The sequence below is a fragment of the Ursus maritimus genome, unplaced genomic scaffold (assembly GCF_017311325.1).
Source record: "Ursus maritimus isolate PB19 unplaced genomic scaffold, ASM1731132v1 scaffold_7, whole genome shotgun sequence".
Classification (NCBI taxonomy): domain Eukaryota; kingdom Metazoa; phylum Chordata; class Mammalia; order Carnivora; family Ursidae; genus Ursus; species Ursus maritimus.
Window position 1 is genome coordinate 33,855,031 of NW_024426885.1, and position 19,993 is coordinate 33,875,023.

Genomic DNA, 19,993 nt, shown 5'->3' on the forward strand with positions numbered 1-19,993 from the left:
AGATAAGGGGCTAAAATGGAGAAGTGAGTTAAAGTATATATACAAAGCAATTATACCTCCTACCCCCTGCACACATACCCCAATATGCATCCCAACACACACCACCACTGATGTTTTACTAAAGTTATGCAAGAGGTAATGAATGGGGAAAACATGTGACCTCTCTATTTTTCTTGCAACTTCATGTGAATCTATAATTATTTAAAAATTAAAGTTTTTAAAAAATTTTTTAACTATTTGATAACTACATGTTAATGTCAAAAGAAAAAGAAGCATTTACAAGAAAGCAATAGATATAAAGATTTTAGTTACTGTCACATAAGTAAATTTTATTTCAAATACCTTGTTATCAGAAAATGATTATGCTTGGAAATTGATTTCCATAGCCAAGGTCTTACCTAAAATTTTCTTCAGAAATGTATACCCCATTTTTCTCACGGGCTGCGGCAAGATCCCGTTTCAGTCGCTCTATCTCTTCTGTATATTCCTACACAAGAAGAGCATTGTAGAACATTGTAGGTGTCAATTTAGCATTTAACTTTTTTTTCATTCATTTTGGGGAGGATATGTAACATATAAAACATGCACTTAGCCCTTTCATGTTTTTTAAAGCATGAAAAAGAATAAAAAGTCATAATACTTTTCATTCAATATTTATCTGTTTAGAATAGAGTCTTTCAACATCTTAAATAAATAAATAAATTCTTCAAAAAAAAAAAAAGCCATATAAAGAACATAAACTACAGACTGGGAGAAAATGACTGCAAACCACATTTGTGACAAAGGACTAGTATCTAAAACATATTAAGAACTTTCAAACCACAAAATTTTTAAAAATCCAAATAGCAGGGAGCCTGGCGAGCTCAGCCAGTGCAGCGTGTGATTTTTGATCTCCAGGTTGTGGGTTTAAGCCCCACGTTGGGTGTAAAGATTACTTAAAAACAAAATTCTTTTTAATTCCTTTTTTTTTTTAAGGCGGGGGGCAGAGGGAGAAGGAGAGAGATCCTAAACAGGCTTCACACCAAGCTCAGAGCCCAAAGCAGGGCTTGATCTCACGACCCTCAGACTGAGACCACGACTTGAGCCAAAATCAAGTCAGACACCCAACTGACTAAGCCATCCAGGCGGCTCCCCCCAATTTTTTTTTTAAAGATTTATTTATTTGAGAGAGAGAGCACAGAGGGAGAGAGAGAGAAGCAGACCTATATAAGGCTCAATCCCAGGACCTTGAGATCATGACCTAAGCCAAAATCAAGAGTCAGATGCTTAACCAACTGAGCCACCCAGGCACCCCCCAAACTTTTTTTAATAAAAGTATTAAAAACCCAATTAGAAAATGGGCCTAAAGACATGAATAGACATTTCATCAAAGAGGATATGCAAATAGCAAATAAGTACATGAAAATATGCTCAACACCATTAGCCATTAGAGAAATGCAAGTTAAAACTATAGTGAGATATTTAGCACCTATTATATTCATCAGAATACCTAAAATAAAAAATAGTTACAACACCAAATGCTGGTGAATATATGGAGTAACTAGATCACTCCTACATTGCTAGTGGGAATATAAAATGGTACAGCCACTCTGGAAAACAGCTTGGCAGTTCTTTAAAAAAAACTAAATATTCAGTTACCATACCCAACAACTTACACTCCTGGGCAATTATTCCAGGAAAAATGAAAATTTATGTTTACACAGATACCTATAACCAAAATGTTTGCAGTTCTACTTATAATTGTGAAAAACTGAAATCAGCCAATATGTCATTCAACAGGTAAATGGTTACACAAACTATATGTATGATATATACATACCATGGAATACTACTCAGCACTCAAAAGGAAATACCTACCAATGTGCGTAACTCAGGTGAATCTCTAGAAAATTCTGCTTAGTAGTGAAAAATGCAATCTTGAAAGTTTACATACTGTGTGATTCCATTCAATAACACTTTGAAATGGGAAGAGTTTAGATATAGAGCACAGATTAATGGATACCAGAGATTAGGGAGAGGAGGTGGGAGTAGGAAGGAAGTGATTATAAAAAGGCAATATGAGGGACCCCTATGGTGATGGAACTGCTCAGTATCTTAACTACGGTGGTTGATCCACAAACCTACACATGTGACAGAATCGTAGAGAACTAAATACACACACGCATAAATGAGTACAAGGAAAAATGAGGAATAAGATGAATGGACTGTTATTAATGTCAATATCCCTGTGGTGATACTCTACTGTAGTTTGACGAAATGTGCTAAGGATCTTTCTGTATTATGTCTCTCAATTATCTCGATGAAAACTTCAATTAAAAAAAAAAAAAACCCAGGGCGCCTGGGTGGCACAGCGGTTCAGCATCAGCCTTCGGCTCAGGGCGTGATCCCGGCGTTGTGGGATCGAGCCCCACATCAGTCTCTTCCGCTGGGAGCCTGCTTCTTCCTCTCCCACTCCCTGTTCCCCCTTCCCCCGGGGGTTCCCCCCCCCAAAAAAAAAAAAAAAATTTTAAAAAAAAAAAAAAAAAAAAAAGGAAGACAAGCCAGACTGGGAGGAAATACTTACAAATCATCTCATAAAGGCTTGTACCTGAAAGATATGAACAACTCTTTACAACCTAATAATAAGGGACGCCTGGGTGGCTCAGTCAGTTAAACGTCTGCCTTTGGCTCAGGTCATGATCCCAGGGTCCTGAGATTAAGCCCCACATGGGGCTTCCCTGCTGAGCGGGAAGCCTGCTTCTCCCTTTCTCTTTGCCCCTGGCCTCCACTCTCTCTATCTCAAATAAATAAAATCTTAAAAAAAAAAAAAAAAAACCCAACTTAATAATAAGAACACCAACTAAAAATTGGGCAAAGAATTTAGATAGAACTTTCACAAAAAAGATATACAAACAGATAATAAGCATGTGAAAAGAAGTTCATTATCACTATTCATTAGGGGAATGCTAATTAAAACCACGCTGAGGGTACAATTATACACTTATTAGAATGGCTAACATTAAAAAAAGACAGACTATAACAAGTGTTGGAGAGGATGTGGAGAAACTGCAACCCTCACACATTCGCTGCTAATGAAAATCTAAAGTGGTACAGCCACTTTGGAAAACAGTTTCTTAAAGAGTTAAACATAAACTGTGCAACACAGAAATTAAACTGCTAGGTATCTACCTAAGAGGAATGCAAATACATCAACACAAAGATTTATATGCTAATGTTCATAGCAGCAGTATTGTTAATAATCCAAATGTCCATCGACTGGTGAATGGATAAACACGATGTGTTATTATCCATTTAATGGAATACCATTCAGCAATAAAAAGAAACAGTCTATTAACACATGCTACAACATAGATGAAGCCCCTATGTTATGCTAAGTGAAAGAAGCCAGATGCAAAAGATTAAATATTGCATGATTACATTTAAGCAATGTCTGGAAAGGGCACATATACAGACAAAAAGTACATCAGTGGTTTACTGTTTGCAAAGGGGCAAAGGGGAACGTTATAGTGACAGAAATTTCCAAAGTAGATTGTAGTGATGTTGCACAACTCTATAAATGTACTAAAAATCATTGCATTGTAGGCTTACAATGGAGTGTTATGGAAATTATACCCTAATGTGTAGTAATTATACCACATTAATGTATGGTAATTATATCTTAAAGCTAGAAATAAATAAATATTCAAAATGTAAATAATTGCAAATTTTGCGGACTTAATAGAGCTGGTAAAGTCACCATATTAGCATTAGAAAAAACATTTTAATATATTAGGTAGTTAATTAAAATCATTAGATGAAAAGACTCACCACAAGGAAGTGAACAAATCTTTTAACAATTATCTATTTCAGTCCTTATTTTCACATTTGTCAAACAGTACATTGCTCCACAAAATTCAGTTACCTTAATAAGAGCTCTTTTGGTGAGTTTCTGGTTAACTTCAGGCTTATTTAGTATATTCTTTGCTCTATGAGCATATTCCAATGTACTCAGTGTTTCCTATGAAGAAAAGAAAATGCTAATTACTAAAGATATAAGAACAATGTAGTTCTGTTTTCTAAAATGTACTATAAAATAACTTACAAGAAAAAAAATAACTTACAGAAAATAATTTATGGTTATATCTAACCTAAAAATCTATCACCCACTAGGACCACTATACCCAATCTTTACAAGGAAGTTTGTTCAAAACATCCTTTCTCCCCTTCTTTCCAACTTTCAGGGTCTTCTTAGGGCAAATTATCATAAAGTTGAAGACCCCTCCCCCCTGCTTATGCACACACTCTCTCTCTCAAATAAAGAAATAAAATCTTAAAAAAAGAGAGGGAGGAGTCCAAGAGGCAGAGGAGCAGGAGGCTTAAATTTCATCTGGTCCCAGGAACTCAGCTAGATAGCTATTGGACCATTCTGAACACCTAACAAACTCAACTGGAGAATGAAGAAAAGAATAGCAGCAACTCTATAAACAGGAAAGCGACCACTTTCTGCAAGGAACCCAGTTTAAAACAGGAGTTGAGCTCCAGCTTGGCGTTCCAAGATGGCGGAGGAGCAGGAGACCTAAAGTTCGTCTGGTCCCAGGAATACAGCTAGAGAGCTACCAAACCATTCTGAATACCTATGTACGCAACTGGAGAATGAAGAAAAGAGTAGCAGAAACTCTATGAACAGAAAAGCGACGACTTTCTGCAAGGAGGAGAAAAGATGGCAGAGGAGTAGGAGACCCTTTCTCAGCTGGTCCCGAGTCGAGCTGTATATCTACCAGACCATCCTGAAAACCCAGAGAATCAGCCCGAGACACAGGAAGATACACCTGGATCCTTACAAACGAACATCTCCAGCGCTGAGTATTGAGGTACGAAATGGGGAGCTGTGAAGCGCGCACAGATATAGGAAAATAAACAGAAGGGGGAGGGAGCCTCTGCGCTCGGGGGCTGGGAAGCAGTAGCCACCTGCACTGGGGAGCGGGCCAGACTCGTGGACCGGCACCCGTGAGAGAGCAGACTGAGACCGTGAGCCTGGGAATGTGCGCAACCAGATTGAAAACCGGAGCTCTGGAGCGCACACTCGAACTAGACTGAAACCGAGAGCTCGGGAGTGCACGCAACCAGACTGAAAACCGGCGCTCCAGAGCGCACGCAAACCACAGTGAAACAGGGAGATTGGGAGCGCGCGTGGGAACTGGGGGCAGCTAGCGGTATTAGAAACACAAAGGACAGAAACGAGCCGGCCCTGGAAGTGAGGGCTGGGACTCGGGCTGTGGGGTGCACATCCTGGGATGATGCAGGGTTTTTAGCAGCACTGACAGAAACAGAGTTAAAGTGGCCAAGAGAGCTCAGTGGAGAGCGGACTGCGATCTCTCTGTTCTGAGACAAAGGCTAGGATACGCCCACTGCTGCTCTGACTCTCAGAAGAGGCACAGAAAACCGCCTAGGAAAGCCGCCAGAGAACAAAAGCCCGGAAATACCGGCTCACATTGTGCCCATCCCCATCCCCCCTCGCAGGGGATGGGGCAACTCTACCCAAACAGAGTTGCCTGAATATCAGCGCGGCAGGCCCCTCGCCCAGAAGGCAGGCTGAAAAATCAGGAAGCCGACATCCCTAAGGTCCCTATAAAACAAGTGCACACTGCCTGTGTCCTGGTCAATAACTTGGTCTCTGGGCATCCCCGCAACCTCTCCTCCTGAGAATAATGAGGAGGAGAAATCCCCCCCAGCAAAGAAAAGATAATGAGTCTGTGGCCTCTGCCACAGAACTGATGGATATAGATATAACCAAATTGTCAGAAATGGAGTTCAGACTAACAATGGTCAAGATGATGTGTAGGCTTGAAAAAACAATGAATGAAAATATTAATGAGAATATAGAATCTCTAAGGGCAGAAATGAGAGCAAGTCTGGCAGAAATTAAAAATGCTATGAATCAAATGCAGTCTAAACTAGACGCTCTGACAGCCAGGGTAAATGAGGCAGAAGAACGAATTAGTGAATTAGAGGATGGGATGGTAGAAGAGAAAGTTAAAACAGAAACTTGCCTCAAAAAAATTCAATCTCAAGAATGTAGATTATGGGAGATTACTGACTCAATGAAATGTTCCAATGTCAGAATCATCGGCATCCCTGAGGGGGTGGAGAAAGAGAGAGGTCTAAAAGAGATATTTGAACAAATTGTAGCTGAGAACTTCCCTAATCTGGCAAAGGAAACAAGCATTCGTGTTCAAGAGGCAGAGAGGACCCCTCCCAAGATCAATGAGAACAGGCCTATACCACGTCACGTCATAGTGCATTTCACGAATATTAGATCCAAGGATACAGTATTGAAAGCTGCCGGGGGAAGAAAATCCTTACGTACAGAGGGAAAAATATCAGAATAACATCAGACCTGTCTACAGAGACCTGGCAGGCTAGGAAGGGTTGGCAGGGTATTTTCAAAGCTCTCGTTGAGAAGAACATGCAGCCAAGGATCCTTTTTCCAGCAAGGCTGTCATTCAGAATTGATGGAAAGATAAGGACCTTCCAGGATCGGCAGAAACTGAAGGAATTCACAACCACCAAACCAGCCCTACAGGAGATATTGGGGGGGGGTTCTATAAAAGTAAAAAGGCCCCAAGAGTGATACAGAACAGAAATTTACAATCTATAGAAACAAAGACTTCACAGGTAACACGACATCATCAAAATCCTATCTCTCAATAATCACTCTCAATGTAAATAGCCTAAATGCTCCCATAAAACGCCAGAGGGTTGCAGATTGGATAAAAAGACATGACCCATCCATTTGCTGTCTACAAGAGACTCATTTTGAACCTAAAGATACATCCAGACTGAAAGTGAAGGGATGGAAAACCATTTTTCATGCCAATGGACCTCAAAAGAAAGCTGGGGTAGCAATTCTCATATCAGACAGATTAGATTTTAAACTAAAGACTATAGTGAGAGATACAGAAGAACACTATATTATTCTTAAAGGATGTATCCAACAAGTGGATATGACAATTATAAATATCTATGCCCCCAACAGGGGAGCAGCTAGATACACAAGCCAACTCTTAACCAGAATAAAGAGACATATAGATAATAATACATTATAGTAGGGGACCTCAACACTCCGCTCTCAGCAATAGACAGATCACCTAAGCAGAAAATCAACAAAGAAACAAGAGCTTTGAATGACATACTGGACCAGATGGACCTCATAGATATATATAGAACACTACACCCCAGAACAACAGAATACTCATTCTTTTCGAATGCACATGGAACTTTCTCCAGAATAGACCATATACTGGGTCACAAAACAGGTCTCAACCGATACCAAAAGACTGAGATTATTCCCTGCCTGTTCTCAGACCACAATGCTTTGAAACTGGAACTCAATCACAAGGAAAAATTTGGAAGAAACTCAAACACTTGGAAACAAAGAACCGTCCTGCTCAAGAATGATTGGGTAAACCAGGAAATCAAAAATCAATTTAAACAATTTATGGACACCAATGAGAATGAAAACACATCAGTCCAAAACCTATGGGACACTGCAAAGGCGGTCCTAAGGGGAAAATACATAGCCATCCAAGCCTCACTCAAAAGAATAGAAAAATCTAAAATGCAGTTTTTATATTCTCACCTCAAGAAGCTGGAGCTGGAACAGAAGAACAGGTCTAACCCAGTGAGAAAGCAGTTGATCAGATTAGGCAGAGATCAATGAATTAGAAACAGGCAGCACAGTAGAGCAGATCAGAACTAGAAGCTAGTTCTTTGAAAGAATAAATAAGATCGATAAGCCACTGGCCAGACATTCAAAAGAATAGAAAAGGACCCAAATAATAAAATTATGAATGAAAGGGGAGAGATCACACCACACCAATGAAATAGGAAGAATCATTAGAAACTTTTATCAACAGCTTTATGCCAATAAATTAAACAACCTGGAAGAAATGGATGCCTTCCTGGAAACCTATAAACTACCAAGACTGAAACAGGAAGAAATTGATTATTTAAACAGACCGATTAATTATGAAGAGATTAAAGCAGTGATCAAAAACCTACCCAAAAACAAGAGTCCAGGGCCTGACGGAGTCCCTGGGGAATTCTACCAAACATTCAAAGAAGAAATAATACCTATTCTCCTGAAGCTGTTTCAAAAAATAGAAACAGAAGGAAAACTACAAACTCATTCTATGAGCACGTATGATCCCCAAACCAGGCAAAGACCCCATCAAAAAGGAGAATTACAGACCGATTTCCCTGATGAATATGGATGTCAAAATTCTCAACAAGATCCTAGCTAACAGGATCCAACAGTACATTAAAAGGATTATCCATCGTGACCACGTGGGATTCATCCCTGGGATGCAAGGGTGGTTCAACATTCGAAATCTGTGCGATAGATCATATCAACAAGAAAAGAGTCAAGAACCATATGATCCTCTCAATTGATGCAGAAAAAGCCTTTGACAAAATACAGCATCCTTTCCTGATTAAAACACTTCAGAGTGTAGGGATAGAGGGTACATTCCTCAATTTCATAAAAACCATCTATGAAAAGCCTACAGCGAATATCATTCTCAACGGGGAAAAGCTGAAAGCCTTTCCCTTAAGACCAGGAACACGACAAGGATGCCCAATCTCGCATTATTCAACATAGTACTAGAAGTCCTTGCAACAGCAATCAGACAACAAAAAGGGATAAAAGGTATCCAAATCGGCAAAGAAGAAGTCAAACTATCTCTCTTTGCAGATGACATAATACTCTATATAGAAAACCCAAAGACTCCACCCCCAAACTACTAGAACTTATAGAACAATTCAGTAATGTGGCAGGATACAAAATCAATGCTCAGAAATCAGGTGCATTTCTATACACTAACAATGAGACTGAAGAAAGAGAAATTAGGGAATCCATTCCATTTACAACAGCACCAAAACTCATACATTATCTTGGAATTAACTTAACCAGAGACGGAAAGGATCTATATTCTAGAAACTATAAATCACTCTTGAAAGACATTGAAGAAGACACAAAAAGGTGGAAAAATATTCCATGCTCATGGATCGGAAGAAGAAACATAGTTAAAATGTCTATGCGACCCAGAGCAATCTACACTTTCAGTGCCATCCCGATCAAAATACCAATGACATTTTTCAAAGAACTGGAACAAACAGCCCTTAAATTTGTGTGGAACCAGAAAAGGCCCCGAATTCCAAGGAATTGTTGAAAAGGAAAAACAAAGCTGGAGGCATCACGTTGCCGGACTTCAAGCTATACTACAAAGCTGTGATCACAAAGACAGCATGGTACTGGCACAAAAACAGACACATAGACCAATGGAACAGAATAGAGAACCCAGAAATGGACCCTAGGCACTTTGGGCAACTAATCTTTGACAAAGCAGGAAAAAACATCCAGTGGAAAAAAAGACAGTCTCTTCATAAATGGTGCTGGGAAAATTGGACAGCTACATGCAAAAGAATGAAACTTGACCACTCTCTCACACCATACACAAAGATAAACTCCAAATGGTTGAAAGACCTCGATGTGAGACAGGAATCCATTAAAATCCTAGAGGAAAACATAGGCTGCAACCTCTTTGACATCGGCCACAGCAACTTTTTTCATGACACATCTCCAAAGGCAAGAGAAACAAAAGATAAAATGAACTTGTGGGACTTCATCAAGATAAAAAGTTTCTGCACAGCCAAGGAAACAGTAAAAGAAAACTAAGAGGCAGCCCATGGAATGGGAGAAGATATTTGCAAATGACACTACAAATAAAAGACTAGTATCCAGGGGCGCCTGGGTGGCTCAGTTGTTAAGCATCTGCCTTTAGCTCAGGGCGTGATCCCAGAGTCCTGGGATCGAGCCCCACATTAGGCTCCTTCGATGGGAGCCTGCTTCTTCCTCTCCCACTCCCCCTTCCTGTGTAGCCTCTCTCGCTGGCTGTCTCTCTCTCTGTCAAATAAATAAAATCTTAAAAAAATAAAAAATAAATTAAAAGACTAGTATCCAAGATCTACAAAGAACTTCTCAAACTTAATACATGTGAAACAAATAATCAAATCAAAAAATGGGCAGAAGATATGAACAGACACTTTTCCAATGATGACATACAAATGGCTAACAGACACATGAAAAAATGTTCAAAATCATTAGCCCTCAGGGAAATTCAAATCAAAACCACCTTGAGATACCACCTTACACCAGTTAGAATGGCAAAAATTGACAAGGCAGGAAACAACAAATGTTGGAGAGGATGTGGAGAAAGGGGATCCCTCTTATACTGTTGGTGGGAATGCAAGTTGGTACAGCCACTTTGGAAAACAGTGTGGAGGTCCCTTAAAAAGTTAAAAATTGAACTACCCTATGATCCAGCAATTGCACTACTGGGTATTTACCCCAAAGATACAGACATAGTGAAGAGAAGGGCCATATGCACCCCAACGTTCATAGCAGCATTGTCCACAATAGCTAAATCGTGGAAGGAGCCGAGATGCCCTTCAACAGATGACTGGATTAAGAAGATGTGGTCCATATATACAATGGAATATTACTCAGCCATCAGAAAGAACGATTACACAACATTTGCAGCAACATGGACAGGACTGGAGGAGATTATGCTAAGTGAAAAAAGTCAAGCAGAGAAAGACAATTATCATATGGTTTCACTCATTTATGGAACATAAGAAATAGGAAGATTGGTAGGAGAAAGAAGGGAAGAATGAAGGGCAGGTAAACAGAAGGAGGAACAAACCATGGAAGACTATGGACTCTGGGAAACAAACTGAGGGCTTCAGAGGGAAGGGGGGTGGGGGATTGGGATAGGCCGGTGATGGGTATTAAAGAGGGTACATATTGCATGGTGCACTGGGTGTTATATGCAAGTAATGAATCATGGAACATTGCATCAAAAACTGGGGATGTACTGTATGGTGACTAATATAACAAAATAAATATTAAAAAAAAAAAAAAGAAACTAGGAAAAAAAAATCTTAAAAAAAAGAAAGAGAAAGAAAAATGAAAAAAAAATTTAAAGTAGTGACCTAGAGCTGGGAGTGGGAGCAAATGGAGAGTGATTCCTAATGGGTTACAAGGTTTCTTTCTGGGGTAATGAAAATGCTCTAAACAGACTTTAGTGATGGTTGTACAGCTCAGCAAATATATTAAAACCATCGAATTACATACTTTTAATGGGTGAATTTAATGGTATATGAATTATATCTCAGTAAAGATATTTTTTAAAATGAAAGGGGAATTAGAGACCTTATAAAACCTTTTCTAACTCCATTTAAAGGAAACAATCACAATAAGAGATTTCACCATCTTTTTTGCTTCTCTTGGTTTTACCACATGTTCTCGCACATCCAACCCCATCTTCAGTGCCCTCTAATAACTTCTACAACACTAGCATTCACTTAACCCACTTTTAAGTCCTTAATTAAATCTCCATACCCCGCCCCCCCTTCAGGGTCCCTGCTCAGTAGGGAGTCTGCTTCTCCCTCTACTTCACCCCACTCACTCTCTCTCTCAAATAAATAAAATCTTAAAAAATCTTCACACCCCATGTAACCATCCACTGCTAATGACCACAGCAATTTCTTTTGAAGACTGTGTGGGAAAAGCCATTAAGTAATTGGCTTTTTAAGATTAAAAACTCTGCCAGGAAGAAGAAAGACAATTTTTTCCAGTGGTGTCTTCCTCTATGTCCACGTGCAATATCCAGATTCTTTTACTCTTGCTTAGAATGAATAAAGCCAATTAATGAATTTTTTAAATATGTGATAAAAAAATAAAAATCAGAAAAATAAAATAAATGATAGCTAAATAAGAATTATAGCTCCTACACTTGCAGATACCTATTAAAGAGCTTACCTCAAGATTGAGAGATGCAGGAGAAATTGTTGCAATTATAGATGTTCTTGTACGTCCCCCAAGAGAATCCTGGAGGATTCTAGTTAGTTTAGACTCTCGATAAGGAACATGAGGTGTTCTTTCTACAAGAGCAGTAATAACCCTTCCCAAAGTCAAAAGGGATTGATTGATATTTCCAGCTTCCCGAGCTCTCTTGTCAACTGCTCCAGAACGGCCAATGTTCTCACTTCCTGCAAGATCAACCTTGAATTTCACAAATAAGAGTAAGTTGTTAGTTCCATTGGATTTGGACACAAAGACTTTCATTCTCAAATGTAATATATCAAATAGCCAGCAAGATAATTTTTTTATAATTAACAATCCACTACAAAGCTAATTACCTAGTGACTTCAAAATATTGTCTAGAAGTACAGAATTTCAAGCTGCTCTGAGGTGGTCGAGAATGAAACAATTGAGGGGCACCTGAGTGGCTCAGTCCATAAACATCCAACTCTTGATTTCAGCTCAGGTCATGATCTCAGGGTGGTGAGATCAAGGCCACATTGGGCTCCTCATTCAGTGGGGATTCTGCTTGAGATACTCTTTCCCTCTCTCTCTGCCCCCTCTCTCCTCTAAAATAAATAAATCTTAAAAAAAAAAAAAAAAGATTCTCTCTCTCCCTCTCCCTCTGCCCGCCCCAGCCTCTCTTTCTCTCTCCCTCTGCTCCCCCAACCTCTTTTCCTCTAAAAAAAAGAAAGAAACAGTTGAAAAGAACTCCCATATGATCCAGCAATCCCACTTCTAGGTATATTATCCAAAGGAAATGAAATCAGTACCTCGAAGAGATACCTGCACCCTCATATTCAATGAATTACTCGCAATAGCCAAAATATGGAAACAGTGTCAGCTGATGAATGAATAAAGATATGGTATACATATACAATGGAATATATTTATTTAGCCACTAAAAGAAGGAAATCCTGCCATTTGTTACAACATGGATAAACCTAGAGGACATAATCCAAAGTGAAGTAAGCCAGACAGAGGACAAATAGTGTATGATCTCCCTTATGTGTAGAATTTGTCAGGGTGGGGGGTTCACTGAAATGGAGAGTAGAATGACGGTTACCAAGAGCAGGGGAGTGGGGAAGAAGCAGATGCTCGTCAAAGCTGGTACAAGCCTTCAGTTATAAGATGAGAAAACTCTGGGGATCTAATGTACACTATGGTGACAACAGTTAATAATACTATACTGAAATTTCTAAGAGTAGACCTAAGCATTCTTACCCTCCCCAAAAAAGTAACTATGTGAGGTGAAGGATATGTTAATTAACCTGATTGTGGTAATCATTTCACAAAGCATACATATATCAGATCATCACATTATACACTTTAAATATGTAATTTTATTTGTCCTTTAAATATGTAATTTTATTTGTCCATTATACCTCAATAAAGCTAGAGGAAAAAAAGAGAGTGAAACAGTATTATTAAGGTAGATACTTACCAAGTTCAACTTTCCAATTTTAACAAGCTCCTCTCCATCAATTGTAGTTTCTTTCATATGTATTGTAACAGAGAAAACTGAGTGGGAACGACTAGAAAACAAGATCAGGTTGCCTAGTCATTACAATGTAAAACATTATTTGCTTTCCATAAAATATTAAAAAGAGCAAAGAAAGATAAAAATCCACAAGGTAGAGAAAGATAGTATCAGAGAGGAGACATTAATAAGATTTTGGAAGACAAAGGGTAGACAGAACAATACTTAGGTTTTTGCTTCCTTGTACCTGCTGCCTACAGAGGGGACCCCAATAAGAAACTACCTAAAAGACTTAGGAACTAGAATTCTCAGACCTCTAAAAGCTGGCTGTGGGGTTGGGTTGGGACGGCTGCCTGGTATGTCAGAAGAGAAGGCTTGCAATCAATCTTCCTATTTATAAGAATCTCTTGAAATAGGTCATTACTATAAATTTAAACAGTACCACAGAAACCATCAGATTACTTGCCTTCAGTGTCAACTGTTGTAAAATATATTGTTTCGCTTTGAGAATTCATCAGAAATAGTTAATACCCTCTCTTGAAAGGCAAATAGTAAATAGCAATGATTACAGAAATACTACCAGATAATTACCACTAGACCGTAAAGTGTTCCAATGTCTACCTTATTCTATGTACTGACATTCAGCTTTTATCTGAGGGATACAAAAATTATATAGACAACCAAAGACCTCTTTTATTCCTGTATCAATGACATTAGGTGAACAACACTGTTTGTTAATGTCAGTGATGGGTAGTGAGGAATATGGTAATTTTTAATTTTATTTGTACTTCTCGTGTTACTTGGAAAGTTTTACAATAAGAATCACATTTTATTTATTACTTAAAATTACAGAAAAGGAGAAGGGCACAGGAAAAATATAAAGAAACTATAAACCTGAATTCAATATACATTTTATATTTTTCTACTAGTATTTACCCATTCCTAATCCAAGATTATGGAATTAATGCAATTAAGCGTAGAACTCAACTCTGATTTCGGAAAATTGAATGTTTTCCTTCACTTTTCCACATACATTCATAGACCTTTACTCAAGTCTACATATAAAAACATGAGTCCAAGAGGGCCCTGGGTGGCCCAGTCAGTTAAGCGTCTGCCTTCAGTTTAGGTCATGATCCCAGAGTCCTGAGATCAATTAAGTCCAGAGTTGGGCTCCTTACTCAGCAGGGAGTCTGCTTCTCCCTCTGCCCCTCCATATACCGGCCCCCTCCCCCGTCATGCCCGCATGCAAACTCTCTCTCTCTCAAATAAATAAAATCTTAAGGGTCTTAAATTATACAAATTTATGAAAAAGCAGGAATTTCTTTAAAAGGAAGGTATTTAGAGAAAAGAAATATTACCCAGTCTTAAACTCATTCCTCCAAATTCTATATAATTTTTTAAATGGAAAGCTATTATAGGAAAATTTAATTAAAATCATAAAATCACCCATAATTCCATGACTTTCATTATTTTCACATTACGTTATTTTTCTTCTTTCTTTAAATGCATACACAATTTTTTATAGAGTTGCAGAAATTTCCAGTTATAAGAGAGCAAAGAAATAAGAGAGCTAATTCTTTTTTTTTTTTTTTTTTAGGTTTTATTTATTTAAGTAATCTCTTACACCCATTGTGGGACTCAAATTCATGATGCCGAGATCAAGAGTCACATGCTCTTCTGACTGAGCCAGCCAGGCACCCTGAGATCTATTACTTTTCTTTTCTTTTCTTTTTTAAAGATTTTATTCATTTACCTTACAGAGAGAGACACAGCGAGAGAGGGAACACAAGGAGGGGGAGTGGGAGAGGGAGAAGCAGGCTTCCTGCTGATCAGGGAGCCTGATGCAGAGCACCATCCCAGGACCCTGGGATCATGACCTGAGCCAAAGGAAGATGCTTAACGACTGAGCCACCCAGGCACCCCCTGAGATCTATTTCTAATAATTATTTTATAGGTCAGGGAAACTGATATTCAGATAAGTTCACTTATTTACCCGAAGTCACATATTTGGTTAACTGCAGAACTAGAACTAAACACAAATATCTAACTCCCAATCCATAGCTCTTTTCATTACACTCTGAATACTTTCTTCATTACACTCTGATGCCCTTTAAAGACGAGCAGAGAAAAAAATCACCTGACTTAGTAAACTGCTTTTCTACAATTTGGGATTCATTCTATACAGGGTGCTATCAAACATGCCCCTTTCTACCCTGGAAAGCCAGTGTTAGTGACCATGTCTTCCCATATTAAACAAAGTCATCTGAAAAAGTTTAAATAATGTACAACCTAAATATATGTAATTTTTGTCAATCATACTGCAATAACGCTGGGGAAAAAATTTAAATGAAGCCATTTGACTTTCTTCTAATTCTTAAACCATGGGCTTTCAAACTTTGTTCTAGGTATCCATGGGGGCCCCAAAAAAGTGCTCAGGGAAAACCTTCATGGGGCTGAGGAGGTAAGCCTCCAAGCATCCCACCCTCAAATCAACTACAACAGGCACGTATTAATCTAGGCTTTTTTTTTTTTTTAAAGATTTTATTTATTTATTTGACAGAGACAGACAGCCAGTGAGAGAGAGAACACAAGCAGGGGGAGTGGGAGAGGAAGAAGCAGGCTCCCAGCGGAGGAGCCTAATGTGGGGCTCGATCCCGGAATGCCGGGATCACGTCCTGAGCTGAAGACAGACACTTAAGGACTGCGCCACCCAGGCGCCCCTAATCTAAGCTTCTGTGTACGATTTCATTTGAGAAAAAATAATCTACTTTAAAAAGTTTAATACTTCTGCTCGAATTCGACTTGTCTTTGTTCTCCTTTCAGCATTCTTCCAATACTAGTGCTTGCTTCTAAATCTCAAGCCAGTTACTAAACCATGAAATGAAGCATACTTACAATCTAGGTATGCGACTCACATTCTTTGACCTGCCCCAATTTGACTTCCCACTTTAAAAAGAAAATGGAGTGGGAGGGTAAGGACACTAGCTTTCTTACCTGGAGTATGCATTCATCAGAGTTGCCGCAGTTGTCCGTTTTGCTGCCCCCTTTTCCAAAATCTGATAGACTTCATCCTTGTTGTGTACTGTAATTTCTTCTAAACCTTTAATTATCACCCCCCTCTGACCAAATACAAAAGATCATCCATTAGACTGGTAAAAAGCATATATATACCGATTTCTCAAAGCATCACACATTAAAATCCAGAGACATTTCACTCTCAAAGACTGAGTTACCTTATTACGGGGATCATCAAACATCTGTAGTCTCTCAGAAACATCAGAAGATGGATTAAGGAGATCAAAAAGTTCTTCATTATAGATTTCCAACAGAGACACTTTGACTGAAAATTCAGTACCATTATCAGTAAGTTTCTCAAAAATTTGATGAAGAGTACGTGGAATTATACCAGCCAAGGGATCCTGAAATTATAATATTAAAAGGACTAAAATAAAGGAAGAATGCCAGTTACCATGGCAGTTAAAACACATATAACAAGGAACTCCTTTATGATATATTTAAACACAGATATGTCAAGGGCGCCTGGGTGGCTCAGTTGGTTAGGCATCGAACTCTTGGTTTCAGCTCTGGTCACGCCCTCTGGGTCATGGGATCAAGCCCTGAGTTGGGCTCCGCACTTATCACGGGGTCTGCTTGAGGTTCTTTCCTCCTTCCTCTCCCTCCCCCTCTGCTCCTCCCTCCACTCACATGCACTCATATGCTCTCTTCTCCCTCTCTAAAATAAATAAAATCTTCAAAACAAGAAAAAACTAACCGAATATTAGAGAAGCCAAATCATTTATAAGAGTTTATTCATCAGTAATTATTTTTCTTTGTATCTTCCACAAGTCTGTCCTATCCATCAGCCACTTCATGCCTGAGTATTACATAGAAACCAACTGAACTAACCTACTTAGAAAGCCAAGTTTAATAATTCTTTCTAACTTGTCTCATGAGAACATTAATAATACTACCATGTTAACAGAAAAGTGGCCCATCTAACAGTATATTGCCTAATTCTAACTTAAACACAGTTGTTTCTCAAATATCTAAGCATCTGTAATAAAATTATTATGAATTTCTAAATTTTGAAACTGTCCTTTAAGCCTATTCCTTATTTCCTATGGTTACAATGCCATAAGTTTATTATCCATGCTTAAAGTTATTAATGCCTCAACTATGTAACTGCTAGAAAAAAGGATCAACTTAAATGTTAACAATTTGGAAAATTAACTTAGTCATTAAACTCACTTAAACACACTAGATGAAAATCTTTGTAAAACGTACTATGTGCTTTCTATACTATCCAACAACATACTCTTAATTTCTTAAATACTCAAGGTCATTGTTGATGAAATACCATGCTGCCCCTGGCTATGTTAACTTTATGACACTCACTCCCACACTGCAAAGCCTTCCCTTTCAAGCCGTACTCACATGCCACTTTTCCACAATATCCTGCTCCAACTACTCTGTCCCAAACAGACCCCTCTCTTATCACTTAACCGTGCCATATGTATTGGTCCTTTCTCTCCTAAAGACACTACGTTTCTTAAACAGGAACCATACCATACACTTTAATTTTACTAAAATAGTAGTTTATCCTACCATCATGTTTGACATGGGTATACTGATCTTCTCTATTTCAAGAAAGCAGTTTTCAACCAAGTTTTTTATTCAGTTATATTTCAGCCACTTTAGAAACAGAAATCTATTATAAACAATAAATACCTCCTCCCAAGTGTACTCTTCATTAGGTGACCTCTCACCTTCCATTGTAAAGGTTTTTCCAGTGCCAGTTTGGCCATATCTGTCAAAATTAACAAAAGTGGTAAATAGAAAACAAATACATGCATTTAAACTTTTTCACAATTTGAAAAACAGTGTTTTACTCACGCAAAAATAGTGCAATTATAACCCATAATAACTTCATCCAGAATTGGACAAACAACACTTCGGTAAACATCAATTTGTTTAGTAGAAGCTCCAAAAACCTATCCAAAAAAAAAAAAAAAATCAAAGCAATTCTTCAGTTAAAAAATACTTCAAAATTACTTTAAGAATTTTGTTTTTAATATATTAACTCATTCAACCCAATAGAAACCATTTGACAACTCAAAGAGTCAATTGAAACTTGGAATTGTACACTAGAACCTAGAGGAAATATGTATATGAGAATAACTTTACATAGTAACTAATAAAGGAGTAGCAGCATTTTAAGAAATAGGGACCAGGGGCACCTGGGTGGCTCAGCAGGTTGGGCATTGATTTTGGCTTAGGTGGTGATCTTGGGTTGGTGAGATCAAGCCCCATGTTGGGCTCTGCACTCAGCACAAGTCTGCTTGTTACTCTCTCTCTGCTCCCACCCCACTCCTGCACATGCTCTCTAACAGATAAATAAAACCAAAAAAAAAAAAAAAGAAGAAGAAAAAAAAGAAAAGAAAGAAATAGGTACCATATCAAAAGTATATGTTTTCCTTGAACTCTTGTCGGCCAATCCTCCAGTTCGTACACTAACTTCTTTTCGTACATGATCACATTCTACTACAGAATGGGCATTAGCTTTTCGTTCTGCCAAATTAAATGGTCTATAAAAAGAAATGTACAAAGTTATTTAAAAACTCTTAGTTATATTACAGATGACATTGTCATTAATACCTTAGACAATAACAAAGTGAAGTTTTTTGACAACACTATTGGTGACAAGGATAAATGGGGGACTAAATGATACTGCTAAAGCAAACAGCAGAATTTTTAGTTTCAACTCCCAGAAATAAAAAATAGGGTTTTTTTTTTACTTTCAAAGACATGTAAAACATGACAATTCTGACAGCTTCTTGGAGTAGATGCTAACACAATTAACTTGTAAAAAAATACAAAACTTATTTTTCAGAATTCTATTTCCACTATTCCTAGAGTCTGAGAAAGTTAGGTTATGATGTAATAGAAAGAACATGCCAAATTTGTGTTCAAAATACTAACCTGTCAGTTAGTACTAACCTGGCACAAGATAAAAAATAGATAAAAATAATGACAAATACACTGAGTATTTACCATGTGCCAGGTACTCACTACTCAAAATGCTTCATATGTGTTAACTCGGTTTGTCTTAGTGGGGAATAGCAACATAAAACAAATGATGATAAGAGAAGTAATGTTTAGAAAGGGTATGTAAAGGGTGCTATAGGAATATATAGCAAAAATTTAATTGATTGGGACAGGGAGGGGTGGAGGAAGCATGGGTGATGGGAGAGACTCCCAAAGGAATTAATCTTCTAAGCTAAATTCCTTCTTGGGCTTTCAGTAGAGTGAGGACTCTTGATCAAGTCTGCTTGGACAATGTAGCCCTCTGTGCATACTTCCCCATTTGAAAAACGGGGCTAAGTAATAGCACCAACCTCACAACGTAGGAAAAGAAATCCTGCTTAGGGGCGCCTGGGTGGCTCAGTGGGTTGAGCGTCCAACTCTTGATTTCTGCTCAGGTCATGATCTCAGGGTTATGGGATTGAGCCCTGTGCCAGCTCTGCGCTGGGTGTGGAGCCTGCTTGGGATTCTCTCTCCCTCTCCCTCTGTCTCCCCAACCCCCTACTCACTCACACACGTGCCCCCTCTCT

General features: G+C 38.4%; 1 protein-coding gene across 1 annotated transcript in view; it reads right to left on the reverse strand.

Moving 5' to 3' along the window:
* The window catches only part of KIF11 (kinesin family member 11), a 49,365-nt gene that overhangs the window by 24,420 nt on the left and 4,952 nt on the right, over positions 1 to 19,993 (reverse strand). Inside the window, exons 2-10 of the mRNA XM_008696249.2 lie at positions 18,835 to 18,967; positions 18,276 to 18,373; positions 18,111 to 18,189; positions 16,616 to 16,801; positions 16,377 to 16,501; positions 13,347 to 13,437; positions 11,861 to 12,103; positions 3,902 to 3,997; positions 399 to 487 (exon numbers count right to left, since the gene is read on the reverse strand). Coding sequence (XP_008694471.1) covers positions 399 to 487; positions 3,902 to 3,997; positions 11,861 to 12,103; positions 13,347 to 13,437; positions 16,377 to 16,501; positions 16,616 to 16,801; positions 18,111 to 18,189; positions 18,276 to 18,373; positions 18,835 to 18,967 — 1,140 coding nt within the window. The remainder of the gene's footprint in view (positions 1 to 398; positions 488 to 3,901; positions 3,998 to 11,860; positions 12,104 to 13,346; positions 13,438 to 16,376; positions 16,502 to 16,615; positions 16,802 to 18,110; positions 18,190 to 18,275; positions 18,374 to 18,834; positions 18,968 to 19,993) is intronic.